Source organism: Microtus oregoni, unplaced genomic scaffold (genome assembly GCF_018167655.1).
Source record: "Microtus oregoni isolate MIOR12 unplaced genomic scaffold, Mior012 000023F_ref0000262, whole genome shotgun sequence".
NCBI lineage: Eukaryota > Metazoa > Chordata > Mammalia > Rodentia > Cricetidae > Microtus > Microtus oregoni.
This window is the reverse complement of record NW_024543082.1, coordinates 19,864,450-19,878,770: the sequence shown is the minus strand read 5'-3', so window position 1 is coordinate 19,878,770 and position 14,321 is coordinate 19,864,450. Positions and strand designations below refer to the sequence as shown.

The window sequence follows — 14,321 nt, the reverse complement described above, 5'->3', positions numbered from 1 at the left end:
CTGGGGGAAAAGTACATTTCACAAGCTTGCCAACTTGAGTTCAATCCCCAGAACCAACTAAAGACCCAGTGCTGTTAGAAGTTGTTCTGGATCCCATAGAAAGAGACCACCACTCCAACTGAAGTGTCTGGGCAAGACTTTAATTTTGGTCAAGAAAAAGGGTTTGTCTATTTGGAAAAGTGGACACACTGATCAGGAAGCACATTTGGATTTTACTCTAACTCAGGTGGTGGCTAATTTCCCCCACTGACCAGGGTCCAGCCTCACAATTGTATTCAGTCAGCTCGTCTAAAGAGAGGAGAGGGAGAGGAGCTGCTGCTCAGAGGAGGAAGGGTCCCTGCTTTAGACCAGCAAATTCCTACCAGGGGGTCTTTTTGTAAACAAAGGTTTACTGGATAGGGGGGATAAAACATTTGTAAAAAAAAAATCTTACCAAGTGGGGGATGTGTAAAAAGATTTTAATTCCTTGTCCTAAATAAAAAGTTTGATAGTATTTGATAGAAAGGACTCATATTTGATATTTCTAATCCCAGCACTCCTACAGCAAGATGAGTAGCAAAGACAGGACAGATACCCTGAATAGGAAGTGCAGTGGCAGAAACAAGAGACACTCTGCCTCAAAACACAGTGGAAGAGAACCAGCTCCCCCAAAGTTGTTTTCTGATCCTCCACCTCCCTCTGTCTCTGGGTGTCTGTCTCTCTCTCTCTCTCTCTCTCTCTCTCTCTCTCTCTCTCTCTCACACACACACACACACACACACACACACACACACACACAAACACACTCACTAAGTTTTTTAGAAGGAAAAAGAAAACTTCTGTCTACATTACAGAGTACTTTATAGGTACCGACAAACTGATTATTGTATAGATCAGTAGTAATGTCAATAAAAATGCCTCATTAAAGCATCTACTGGGCTGTTTGTCAAAGTACTTAATAAGTTTATTTTGTTTATATTATATGTTACAAAATAACAAACTAAATTTTTTTTGATTCACCTTACTCTGGAATATTCAGTATGCATTCATTCCAGTACAGTAGGCTATAATTACTTATTACTAACTGTAATAACTATTTTAAAAATTATTACTAATAGAGAAAAAAAGAGACAAGAAGATTCTCAGCGGGATCCAGAAGAAAAATTGGTGGAAAGTGCTCATGTTTATCTGGATGAAGAAGAAGTTGCAAAAGAAAGAAAAAGAAAGATGAGAGAGATCCTTATCCAGACTTTCAAAGAAAATCTCCAGGTGAGAATTACAGCGCCTCTCCTTCAGTGGCCTGGAGCATGAACAACAGGGTGCTCCCTCAGAGATGGAGTGAAGTCCGCTGGGTATGGTGAGTCATGCCTGTCATCCCATCTCTTGTGAGACTGAGGCAGAAGGATTGCTACAAGTTCTAGGCCAGCTTGGGCTACATAGTGAATTCAAGTATAGTTGGAGCTCCATGGTGAGACCATATCTCAAAAAAGCTAGCTAGCTAGATAGATAGATAGATATATAGACAAACAGACAGACAGACAGACAGACAGACAAAGTCCTTGAGATTTATCTTAAATACCTAAACCAGCCCCACCATTTGTTCCCGTCTGCCTGCTGACCTGGCCCACTGGTCAGTGCATCAGGTCCCTATTGTGAGATGTTCTGCTAAGCTGTAGAAGTGTTGGGTGACTGAGAGCTGTGCTTGGTATTCCTTCTGGATAACATCTTTGAAATGGCTTTTTTCCCCTTTCTTGATTTTGAGACAGGGTTTCTCTGTGTAACAGCCTGGCTGTCCTGGAACTCACTTTGTAGACCAGGCTGGCCTCGAGCTCCCAGAGACCCAAGTGCTGGGATTAAAGGCATACTGGAATAACTTTTAACTACTGCCCTTTGGCTCTTTCTGAGCAGTGGGTTTCTGCTTGGACAGTCTTAAGGACACTTATGTCTGCATTATGCAAATGTCACAAGAACAACTCTGTCACGTGCCCTTTAGTATCTGAAATCCAAACATGATGATAACTTGTGTCCATTCTCTCACTAATGACAGATCTACTTTTTATTTTTCCTTTGTTTTACTTTCTTTAGAAGTATTTTTATTGAAACAAAAACTAATGATTTCTCAAAGCTTTTAAATTTTTATTTTTATTTCCAAAGAGCTAGTATAGTAAGTAGATGGTTGAATAATCTATTCAAGGAAGGTTACTTAGCTCAACTTAATGAGACCTATGTCCTTTGCACCTATAACTAACTTTATATTGACAAATACGTATGTTCTATATCAGTTACTTTAGAATCATGTGACCAAAATACCTGACAGGAAAAATGATGTGAAGAAGAAAAGCTTCGCTTTGGGCGATGGTTTCAGAGGGCTCACTCCATGATCCTGGGCATTAAAGTAGAACATCATGGCAGCAGGAGCATTGGGTAGAGGACAGCTATTTACATCACAGAAGACAGGAAACAGCCAGCCTCAAAACGGCTAGAGCTGTGCCCTCAATATCTTGCCCTACTGACTTATTTCTCCATCTAGGGCCCCACTTCCAAATTTCCAGAACCTCCCAAAATAGCGCCACCAGCTGTGGACCAGACATTCAGAACACGAGCCTCTGGGGGCATCAGACTCAAACCGTAACAGCTTCTCAGGTTATTTAAGCAGCTTTTTCGATGAAGGGCAATTGATCAAAGTATGAATTAGGGATTATAGCATTTCATATAAAATGAATTACTTGGCAGATTTGTAAATGAGATGGTTGGATGAGAAAAGATAAATATGTATATTTTCTAGCCTCACAACACCTACATTAGGGCTCCAGGCATTGCTAAAATTCATGAAAGTTAATAGAATGAATACATAAATGAGTGGATTTAACAGGAGAAAAGAGAGTAGGAAGATGCTGAGGGAGCTTGACAAATGTAGGAACAGACTTAATAAGGTCCTTAAAATCAATAAAAGAATTTGTGATATGGATAACTAAGATAAAAGGAAAAAGGTAGTCAACATGAGTTATTAAAAGATGAACATATTTTATGGTGACATCCTTGATTGATGGGAAGGAAGTTATCATTATTCCAATATTTAAAATTTAATCAAAGTTTTAATTTACGAAGTAGAAGGAAATGTTGAGAGTTAGGACTAGCATGTGAGAAAGATTAACAGGGACTCTTAGGTTCTGCGTCCTTCAAGAGATACGTGTGATTAGTGTATGCTTCTAGAACAACAGTAAAGATTGCTAAGAAAAAGTAGGAAATGGGCTAAGCACAGTGCCTCACACCTGACCCAGCACTTGGGAAGCAGGGGCATCCCTGGGGTGTAAAGCCAGCCTTGTGTACATATTGAGTTTTGGACAGCCAGGGCTACACACACACACACACACACACACACACACACACACACCCCACACACACACGAAGAGAGGTCTGGAGAGATGGCCCTGTGATTAAGAGCACATAGACTACCCTACCAGAGGACTCAGCTTCAGTTCTCGGTACCCACATGGTGGCCCACAACTGTCTGTAACTCCTCTTTCAGGGGATCCCACACCGTCTTCTGGCCTCCACAGGCACAGGCATGTAAGTGTTGTATAGATATATACTCATACCATAAAATAATAAGAGAAAATAGGAAAAGAACTGATATTCAGGGTATCTTGAGATGGCACAAGGGAGGCATGCCAGCATAAGATATGTGTTCTTTAAAATTTTAATTTAAAATTTACAGTGGATTCTATTCTACAGTTTTTTTAAAAAAAATCCCGGCAGGTGGTGGTAGCGTACACCTTTAATCCCTGCACTTGGGAGGCAGAGGTGGGTGGATCACTTAGGAGGCAGAGGCAGGTAGAGCTCTGTGAGTTCAGGCCAACTTGGTGTACAGAATGAGCCAGGGCTATTACACAGAGAAACCCTGTCTCAAAAAAAAATCCTATGTGTTGTATATATAATAAATATATTTTAGATGGAACTAGAGAGTTAACAATGAAACTAATGTCCCACCTAAATCTGATTGCTTTGTTTAAAAAGGATGTGTCAGTGTATTTAGAAGGTAAGAGTGACGACACTTGAATGAATGGTCCTTGTTTTGCCACAGATTTTTTTTCTCATACATTATTGTTTAAGGTTCTGTATTGAAGGCTGATTTCAGTGTATAGAAAAGTTATAAAAATTACCTAGATAGTTTGAATCCCCACCATCAGACCTTTCCAGTGTTGAACAAATCTAGTGGTCAGTTAGAAAGTTGTTTCCCCTGAGAGAGACCCTGTTAGAACATCACCTACATGGTGTATGCAATTACTGATTTTATATACAGTCTATTGACTTGTTGTTCAGTCCTTCTTTGCTATAATGTAGTTCGAGCATTGCTAATCCAAGAGCTGGGTGTTATGGGGCACACATATGTTCTCAGCACTGGGAAGGCAGGGTAGGAGAATCAGGAAGTCAAGGCCATTTTTTTGATACGTGCTACGTTAGAGGCCAACCTGAACTGTGTAAACTGTCTCCTAAACAATTATAGGAGCAAATCTAACTACAGTACAATATTTGTGTATTTTTTTTACTTTTAGCCTTACAGTTTTCAGTCAAAATACTTTTTTTTCCAATATTGTTTACGTTCTTCTCTTCCCCTCAGTGTGGCTGCATTATTTATGATGATACGGGTCTTGAACCTCTAACTTGGTATTTCTGCAGTGTGTTCTGAAACACAGTAAACACAATCTACCATCCTGACTCCTCATACTTTTACATAGACGTGGCTGGAAATAGGATAGCATTTTTTAAAAATTTATTTATTTATTTAAGATTTCTGCCTCCTCCCACCACCGCCTCCCATTTCCCTCCCCCTCCTCCAATCAAGTCCCCCTCCCTCGTCAGCCCAAAGAGCAATCAGGGTTCCCTGCCCTGTGGGAAGTCCAAGGACCACCCACCTCCATGCAGGTCTAGTAAGGTGAGGATCCAAACTGCCTAGGCTCCCACAAAGCCAGTACGTGTAGTAGGATCAAAAACCCATTGCCATTGTTCTTGAGTTCTCAGTAGTCCTCATTGTCCACTATGTTCAGCGAGTCCGGTTTTATCCCAGGCTTTTTCAGGCCCAGGCCAGCTGGCCTTTAGGATAGCTTTTTGTTAAATTCCAGGACAGGTCTGGTTTAAAGGAGCCCAAAGCTGCTTTCACCAGCCGCGAGATGAACAAGAGGAAATGTCCTTTGACTCGCATCAGGGCAAGATAACAGGCTGTGTATTCAGCATATTTCACAACACAGACCTGATAGAAATATTCATATAGAATATTATCATGGGGTGCAGAAATAACTTAGCTATTAAGAATACTGGCTGCTCTTCCAGAGGATCTGGGTTCAATTCCTAGCACCCACATGACAGCTCACAACTCTCTGTTAACTCCAGTTCCAGGGGATCTGACACTCTCACACCAATACACATAAAATAAATAAGTTATTTTTTTTTAAAAAAAAGAATATTATTGAGAAGACTTTAAGGAATCTCTTTCTAGGAGTCGCTCCAGTCTAGGTCTCCATCATTGTTTATGCTTTGATTCTGGATTTTAGTTGTACCTCTAAATTCTTAACATTTCATCTTAAGCCATTTAGTTAGTTAGTTAGTTAGTTAGTTAGTCAGTCTTGGGGTTTTTTGCTGACTGGCAGCTCGCTATGTAACCCAAGCTGGGCTCAGACCCAAAGCAGCCCACTTGCCTTGGCTGTCCCGGGGCTGGTGGGCCAGAAAACTGATAGACTTGTGTGAGACTCTGCCCCCCACCCATCTCAGTGCACACATTCAAGTATGGCGGCCCTCATGTCATTCCTCCCAGTCTCCTCAGCTTCCCCCTCATTCTGTCAGCAGCTTGTTTTTGGACAGCGACTTTCCAGTAGAGTCAATCCTATTTTCTCTTTGATCTGGCAGCGAAATCTCTTAGGGAGATTGAGCAATTCATGTGTCGTAGCTAATTAGCAGAAACAACATGGGATTAACTATGAAATCTTAACACTGTTTGGAAAGTGCCTTCTTAATTCTCTATTCTGAAATACATTTTTGTTTAATATGATTAGCAACTCTGTGATCCCTTCTGCTTGGGAAGGTGGCAGAAAACAATGGAGCATGGGGTGATATTAGCCTAAATCTGTGTTCTCTGGGGAGAAGGTTTGGATGTGTGTATTTGGTGAGGTTTTTCTGCTAGAGGGTAAGATAGTAATGACCCACAGGAATTGTTTTTAATATTATGCCTGTGGTGTAGAGCTTTCCAAAAATCCCCCCTAAACTAGACCAAGAAGACATGGTAATGGGGGGGGTGGGAGACCTTGCTTTTTTTTTCCTGGCAGGATGCTGGAAACTGTAGTTAAGTAGAACCTCATTTGTGCAGTATGGTTCCTTTCCAAAGATCTTACTGTTATCAGAATGCCCACAGAGCACAAAAACAGCCACTGTCCTCTGTAGTGTCAGGGGAGGGGGCCTCTTTGCAGATCAGCTATAGAGAAAGAGAGATGCCAAAGCGTGCGTGAAGCATGTGGAGATTGGTGAAACCCTGCCCCCAGGCTTATTGCCAAAGGCACTGTGTGGGCTACATTTGCTAAGGTGTTGGAGACATGTATGCATTACTTTTATAGAGTGAATTTTACAGAAAATTTCCCACTAAAATTTTTATCAGTTTCGGCACAGAGTTTTCTTGTCATTTTTTCCTCATCTCACCCCACAAGCAACCCAACTGCCCATTTTCATGAGTGAACTGGAGCATAGAGCAGTATTTGATCCTTAAAAGTGCTATAGGCCCAGAGAGAGGTTCCTGTTCATCAGCAATGTTTGTTCTCAGTGCTAGATCTTGAACCAAGGCCTCATGCAGTTTCGGCAGGTACTCCAGCAACACCTGTTCTTCAATATGTTTGGTTTTGTTGTTGCTTGTTTTATTTTCTGAAAAGAATATATTAATTAGAATCTATATCCAGTAACTGACGGAAGCAGATGCAGTGATCCACAGCTGAGCACTGGGCTGAGCTCCTGGAGTTCAGGTAAAGAGAAGAAGGAGGGATCATATGAGCAAGGGGTCAAGAGCATGATGGGAAAACCACAGAGACAGCTGACCTGAGCTAGTGGGAGCTCACACACTATGGACTGACAGCGGGGAACCTGCATGAGACTGAACTAGACCCTCTGAATGTGGGTGACAGTCATGCGGCCTGATCTGTTGAGGGGGGCCCTGGGAGTCACCAGGACCTATCCCAGGTGCATGAACTAGCTTTTTGGAACCTATTTCCTATGGTGGGATCCCTTGCTCAGTCTTGATACAGGAGGGAGGGGGCTTAGTCCTGCCTCACGTTGGTATCCCAGACCTTGTTGACTCCCCAAGGAAGGCCTTATCTTCTCTGAGGAGTGGATAGGGGATAGAAAAGGGAAGGGGGCTGGAGAAGTAGAGGGAGGTAGAACTGGGGTTGGTATGAAAAAATGAAAAGCAAATTTTTTAAATAAAAAATATGGAAAAAATTAAAGAGAAAGCCTATGCCATAAGTCCAGGCCAGTCTCTAAAAATTTACAGAGTAGAATAATTTTTTAAACACTAGGCATTTCTGGTGAATATTTATAAAAATCTCCTGTGGGTGAGGACAATGACATCTCTCGTCTTATTGTTGGGCCACCCTGGAGCTGAAACAAGCATTTGCCTGATGTACTCTGAGATAAGATGTGTTCTTAGCATCATTTATGTGTGTGAGCGCCAGGTCTGGAGGACATGAAGCAGAAAAAAGGGGTTGGTGGGGGATGAGAGCATCTCAAAGGAAAAGAGAAGGCCATGAAAAGGGGCGATCAGTCTCTCCTAAAGATATGGTGGGATTCTGAAATGTAGTCCAAGCTCTGCTGGGAAAGGAGCCCTGTCCTGGAGTGCTCAGGCTGTAAGCTACACCGTGTAAGACTAACCAATTGTTTCCTGAAAATATTTCTTCTGGACCAATGCAGAATAACAGCTCAATAAGTACAGTATTGTTGATTGGACTTCTTAACAGCATGAAGAATTTACCACACATCCATATGTCACCTATACATTCTGACACATTTATGGGTAAAATGCTCCGGTGTCTGCGTCTGGCATTTATGTTTAAACTCTGCAGGTGGGGAAAAGGTGCAGGAAGACAGACGGAGCCCTTGATTGGCAACAGTGTTGATAAGTTGTAAAGCCGAGTGAAGGTTTATTCTTCCGCTGTGCTTGTGGATATGCTTGTTAAATTTCTGAAAATAAGTTTAGGAGAAGAAAGAATGAGGTTGAATATAGAAATGTCTCCTGGTAGAGGTGTTCCGACTTTAGGCCTCTGGAGTTTTTCGTGGCACCTGACAGCTTGCTCTTCTCTGAATGGTGGGGGATGAAGAGACAGGAGTGGGTCATCCCAGGAGTCAAGGCTGTGCCGCCCACTGCAGACTGACCTCACTGTGGTAAAGATCCTTTTCCAAGCCCCAGGTTCTTTGTGCCTCCCATGTGCTTTTTCCTACAAACAGCCATCTCTGAAGGAAAAGAAGGCCTGGAAGATTTCTTCCAGTTGCAGAGTGGAATGTCTGTTCCTTTCACAGTGGGAGCAGAAAGGAGTCCCTAGGGCGTTCATGGGCGAGCAGCCTTCTTCCTAACATTCGACCTCAGCCAAGGCCCCTAGCCGACTGGCCGACTGGCCGCACCACAGTTAGCTCCATTCAGCAACAATAAATTGTAAACTTGTTGACATTTTCGTCCTCTTTACAATTCATTGTTTATTTTTCCATGACAGAGAATTTTGATGCAATTATCACCGAGCTTTCTGACAAAAGGGGAATAGCTGAAGAATTTTGATGAGTTACCCACTTCATTAATCAGAACAAGCATCTCTGGTGACAGGGTTAGAATTACAATGAAGATTAGATAGCAAATTGCTGTTCCACCTAGTGTCAATCATCCGCAGTGACAGCAGTGTGATTACACTTCAGGGAAGAGCTTTTCTTGCCAACAGAGCGAGGGCAACTGCAGTGCAGGTAATAGATTTAGCGGGGTGGGCTGTCATTTCTTCTCCGAGTGGAGTCGTTAGAAACCAAATGCTGTCTTGTGGAAGATTTTAAGGGGAAGACAGCACTGCGCTTTAAAACTTCCTCTCACATCACAGCATTGTATTTGGAAAATCATTACAGATGCATACTTAGGTACAGCTCATCCCCACAGTGCTTTACCATACCAAGCCGATCACTGCAGCTTGATAGAGATGGTAGGAGCTAGGGGAGAATGTGTGATTATAGTTGGAATTCATCGGCAAGAAAAGTCAGATACAGAGACGAGTGCAGTAAGGAGATAAAGAGGGGCCACGTTGGCTACATGGCTAGTTAAGTTTGAATTCTCCTGGCTTAAACAGAATGCACTATGCACTCCTCTTCCAACTCGGATGTGCTTCTAAATAGCTCTCGTTACAAAGAGCAAAAGGCTAGGGCACCATTGTAGTGCTAACCATCGGTTCTCAACCTGTGGGTCACAACCCCTTTGAGGGTGGCCTCAGATATTTACATGACAGTCTATAACAGTGGCAAATTACAGTTATTGTTTTAAAAATAATATGGTTTATGGTTGGGGCTCACCACAACATGAGGATCTGTACTGAAGGGTCACAGAATTAGGACGCTTGAGAACCACTGTTCTAGACTGTGAACTGATCAGGAGAAGCAGGCAATTTCCTGGGGCTACAGAGGGCGACCTCTGATCCTCATTGTCACCTTGCCTGGATTTAGAATCACCTAGGAGACACACCTAGGCAAAAGTGCTCCGTGAGGTTTAAGGGAGAGGGAAGAGCCATCCATGGATTGTCCCAAGCAAATCAAAAGGAGAAAGCCAGCTTAGACAGCATTCATTCCTCCCTGCCTCCTGACTGTGGGCACAGTGTGGCTGGATGCCCCAACTGCACCTACTGCTTGGCCACTGTAGCTGTCGTCCTTTCCCTGCCATGGTAGATGTGCCCTCGGACCAGGGCCCAAGTAAACCCTCTCTTAAATTGCTTTTGCCAAGAATATTGTCACAGCAATAAGAAAAGTGACTAACATCAGAGTGGAGGGAACAAACAGATGTGGGAGTGTGCCACTTGTCCTTCCAAGTCAGACGAGAGTACCAGGGTTTTCTTCATGCAGGTTCGTCAGACTCGTGTTTACCTAAATAGTGTTTGCTATGGATCAAGAATAGCTAAACAGCTATCCTCAATTCATTCTTTATTTTTAATCTAAATTTTAATGAGATTGCTTTTGAGCAAGCAGGGGGGGAAACCCAGTAGCAAATTTATTTCAGTAAAGCAGTGTTCCAGGAGTCTGTCACTGGGCTATTGTTAACTTCTGCATAATGGGGCCCACACCAGACTTTTAAAACCCACCCTTTGCTCCCAGGGTCTTAACCCTGGGACTTTAAAGGAGCATACTGACTATAGAGTTTAGAAACTCCAGCTTTGCTCTCCTAAATTCAGTAAGTTTCTAGCAAATGCTGTTGTACTGTGGTAAGCTGTGTGTTGTTTGCTTTCGATTCAAAGCAGAGAATGTGCCTTCCACTGTTGGGATAGACTAATTACCTAATAGATTAGAGTCACCAGGATGCCAAAATGTTTGAGTTTTGGCCTTGGAATTAACACTAATGCTTTACTTTGTGAATTTAATCATCCAGCATTAGTCTACTTAAGTTTTAATTTGATGAGGTGGCTCATAAGAATACTTACAATTTTGATTTTATCATAATCTAAGAATTAATAAATAGTATGTGTAGAACAGTAAAGGACTAGTAGTATAGCCTAGTTGTATGTCGTTTGCTTATGTGCACAGAATCAATAAACAAATGAGTAAATGAACAGTTAAAAGTGTAATGGTACACAGAAGTTACTGTGAACTTTATGATGAGAGAGATAAAAATGCAAGGACGTGGGCTGGAAAGATGGTCAGCAGTTGAGAGCACTGACTGCTCTTCCACAGGACCCAGGTTAGACTGTAGCACCCACATGGTGCCTCACAACCATCTGTAACTCCAGTTCCAGGAGATCCAGTACCCCCTTCTGGCCTCCAAGGACACCAGGCACTCAAGTGGTACACAGGCTTACATATGCAGGCAAAACATCCATGCACATTGAACTTGTACTTTCAGAGGACCAGCATTTGTTCCCAGTATCCACATGATGGCTTTCCATGATCCTTAAATCCTGTCTCAGGGAATCCATGGTCCTCTTCTGAGCTCCATGGACACCAGGCACCCTCGTCATGCACATACATGCAGGCACAACACTCATACACAGAAAAATTGAATAAATAAATTTAAAAAGGCATTTAAGATGCTGTATTCTATAAGCTAGAGAAGGAAATAACAACGGGAAAGAAAAAAAAGCAAACCTCCATCCTGACAGCCTAGTGTACCCAATCACAGGTGAAGGTGAATCTTGTATCCAGCAAGTCTCTCCTTTCCCTCTTCTACCTCCTTTCTTTCCTCATCTTGTGCCTCCCCGGTGTATCTGAGTTGAGATTCTACAAAATGTGCCCTCATTTGAAGTGATAAAAAAGGGAATAAATAAGGGCTTTGTTTAGGTTGTTTGTGGTTTCTCTTGATGAAATATTATAATACTATATGTTATCTAAATGGGAATGTAACTATATCCTATAAGAAAAAATGGTTCTGGCCAAGTAGCATATTTCCAAGAAGTCTAGCATATGCTTCTTTATATTTTTATTGGTCTTTTAAACTTTTTATTTATTGTGTGTGTACATGATGTATTTAGGTGGGCATACACTTAAAAGTCCTGGTTAGTTCGTTGTCAGTCTGACACAGTTGAAGAACTGCCTCCATAGATGGCCTGTGGGCATGTCTGTGAGACATTTTCTTGATTGCTGACAGATGTAGGAGGGCCCACCCTGCTATGGGTGGTACCATCCCTAGGTAAGTGTGCCTGGGCAGTATAAGAAAGGCAGCTGAATGGGAACCTGGATGGAAGCCAGTGGCAGCATCCCTCCGTGTCCTCCGCTTCAGTTCCTACGTCCAGGCTCCTGCATCACGTTCCTGCGCTGGCTTCCCTCAGTGATGGACTGTAACTCATAAACCAAATAAGCCCTTCCTTCCTCTAAGCTGCTTTCAGTCTTGGCATTTGTCACAGCAACAGAGAACAAACTAGCACTGTGAAGTCAGTTCTCTCCTCTGGGGGTTCTAGAAGGACTCAGGTTGTCAGGCTTGCGGGACAACCAGCTGAGGCATCTCACTAGCCCCAGGCTTTTATTTCTGTTTCCTGTTTCCCTATAACCTTCCAAAAGTAGAGAATATTTCTTCAACAACTTTGTTTAGAGTTCCCAAACTGAAACACAGTGGCAGGTGTTTAGTAAATGTTGAAATAGTATCCCTTAAGTATTTTTACAAATAAGGAAGCAGTGAATTAGGCTAAAGTCTTTGAAATCCATCCTTCTCATAAAAGCCTCGTCCTGTGATGTTACTTTCTGTTTGATCTCACGCTTAGCTCTCCTGTCAGGTTTGTCATTCCCAGGAAAGGGTACTGTTCCCTTCTCTCCGGAGTGCCCCGTCTCGTGGGGATCAGTAAACTTGAGATTCCGATAATGTGTAGTGAGCGCCTTGGTGGAAGAATGCCCGGAATACAGTGTGAGGAGCGCCTAGAGTTAGCCATAGGACTGTCCCTGGGAAGTAAGTGCTGAAGTGGACAGAGAAGGACACAGTGTGGTTTGTGCTGAGACCGGGAGGTGGCAGGAGACTGATCTAGAAAGAAGAGAATGTTTTTATGAAGATCTAGTATATAGACAAGGCCTGAGTGCAGTGGTTTTCTCCTTAGGCCTGGATCACAAGTAAAGTATGTCTGGGGACTTGGTTAGGGCATAATTTGCTATTGGCTGCATAGGTACGTGGTAGCCTGGGCATCTCTAGGCCTTCTCCTCAAAACCCCAATCACATGATTAGGGGTAGCCCACGTAGGGTTGTCATTTTTAGCTCTCTTGTTTTCAAGGAACAGAGGCCCCATTCTGTTCCACTGAGAACTCATGAAGGACGTGAGTGCTGCTCAAAACAGGATTGAACTAAAGGCTGACTTACTATTTGAAGCTCCAAGACATCCTAGCGGGGCAGGTCATGTTGGAATCAGCTCTGTCAAGCTCCTCAAGGCCTCTAGTTCATGTCTAAGATTTGACCTGCTATCTCAGTTTACCACAGGACCAGTGCCTTGTAATGAGAATTAAATATTTAGTTTAACTCACGAAGCTTTGGGTGCCCCAGATGCCTGCTTAGATAGTTATCATTCCTCTAAGCATGAAAGAGCTGAGCTTCGTTCCATTCCTTCCGAATCACAGGTCGCAGATTTGTTCAGAGAAGTGTGGTGGGAAAATCTGAGGACAGGGCTGTCAATGTTGCATAGTTGAAACACAAAAGCTGATTGGTGGTGGTTTTCCAAATGTTTCCACTTCAGTGTCAAAAACGGTATTTCTCTGCCTGGCACAAGCTGATTCTGGATCATAGGATAAAGCTGGGGAAAGCTGGGACCCTGTCTGACTGGAAGCTTCAACTGAAGGTCCTGCGAGCCTGGAGAGACCATGCACGATCTCAGAAGCTGAAGCGGGAGACCCAAGCCTTGGAAAATGACCTTAGGGAAGAGAACAGGTACATTATATAGACCCTGGCGTGCTTACCAGGGCATCTTCCCTCGGAAGAGCCTGGAAGCCAACTCCAGAAAGGCTGCCCACGAGAACCAGCTATGATCCAGTGATCTGTTCTCCCGTGCTACCCCAGCTAGAGAGACTTCACTGAGAACTAGAAGCAGAGCGGGTATGGGATGCAAATGCACTGACGGAGCTTGCTCCCTTTCGTAGAGGAGAGACTGGGCTTCCATTGCTGAGGAACAGCGCCGCACCTTGTACCATCTCACAGTTCTGAGGCGGGAGTTGGTGTGTATGCCAATGATCCTCATTGATGGAGTCGCTGTCTGCACATAGAATGCTAATTAAGGACGCAGGGAACATCCATCTGGGAGGGCTAACCTGCCAAGAGTGGTTCCTCCCACAGTGCTGCCTTTTGTTCCACACCTTATTTAGAGGTTTCTGGCGCTTTTATATCAAGTCCCTCTTTGCTGGTGCTGTCTCACACAGACTTCATTGTCAAATGAAGCTTTTTTTTTTAAATTTCATCATCTTAAAATTAAATACATTTTCTGCTTCATTTCCAAGTTTAACCTTGCATGGTGTGTGTGTGTGTGTGTGTGTGAGTGTGTGTGTGTGTGTGTGTGTGTGTGTGTGATTTTTGTTTTGTTGTTGCTTAGTAATGCTGGCTGTTGAACCCAGGGCTTTTCATATTTTCCTACCGGGCTCCACACCCTCAGCCCATCACCTTTTTATTCTAAAAT

General features: G+C 43.1%; 1 protein-coding gene across 4 annotated transcripts in view; it reads left to right on the top strand.

Annotated features, from left to right (window-relative positions):
• Ccdc191 (coiled-coil domain containing 191) overlaps positions 1–14,321 on the top strand; it is a 75,612-nt gene that overhangs the window by 22,122 nt on the left and 39,169 nt on the right. For all 4 annotated transcript variants that reach the window (XM_041673090.1, XM_041673092.1, XM_041673091.1 and 1 more), the window contains 2 exons: positions 1,098–1,248; positions 13,392–13,582. In XM_041673090.1, coding sequence (XP_041529024.1) covers positions 1,098–1,248; positions 13,392–13,582 — 342 coding nt within the window. The remainder of the gene's footprint in view (positions 1–1,097; positions 1,249–13,391; positions 13,583–14,321) is intronic.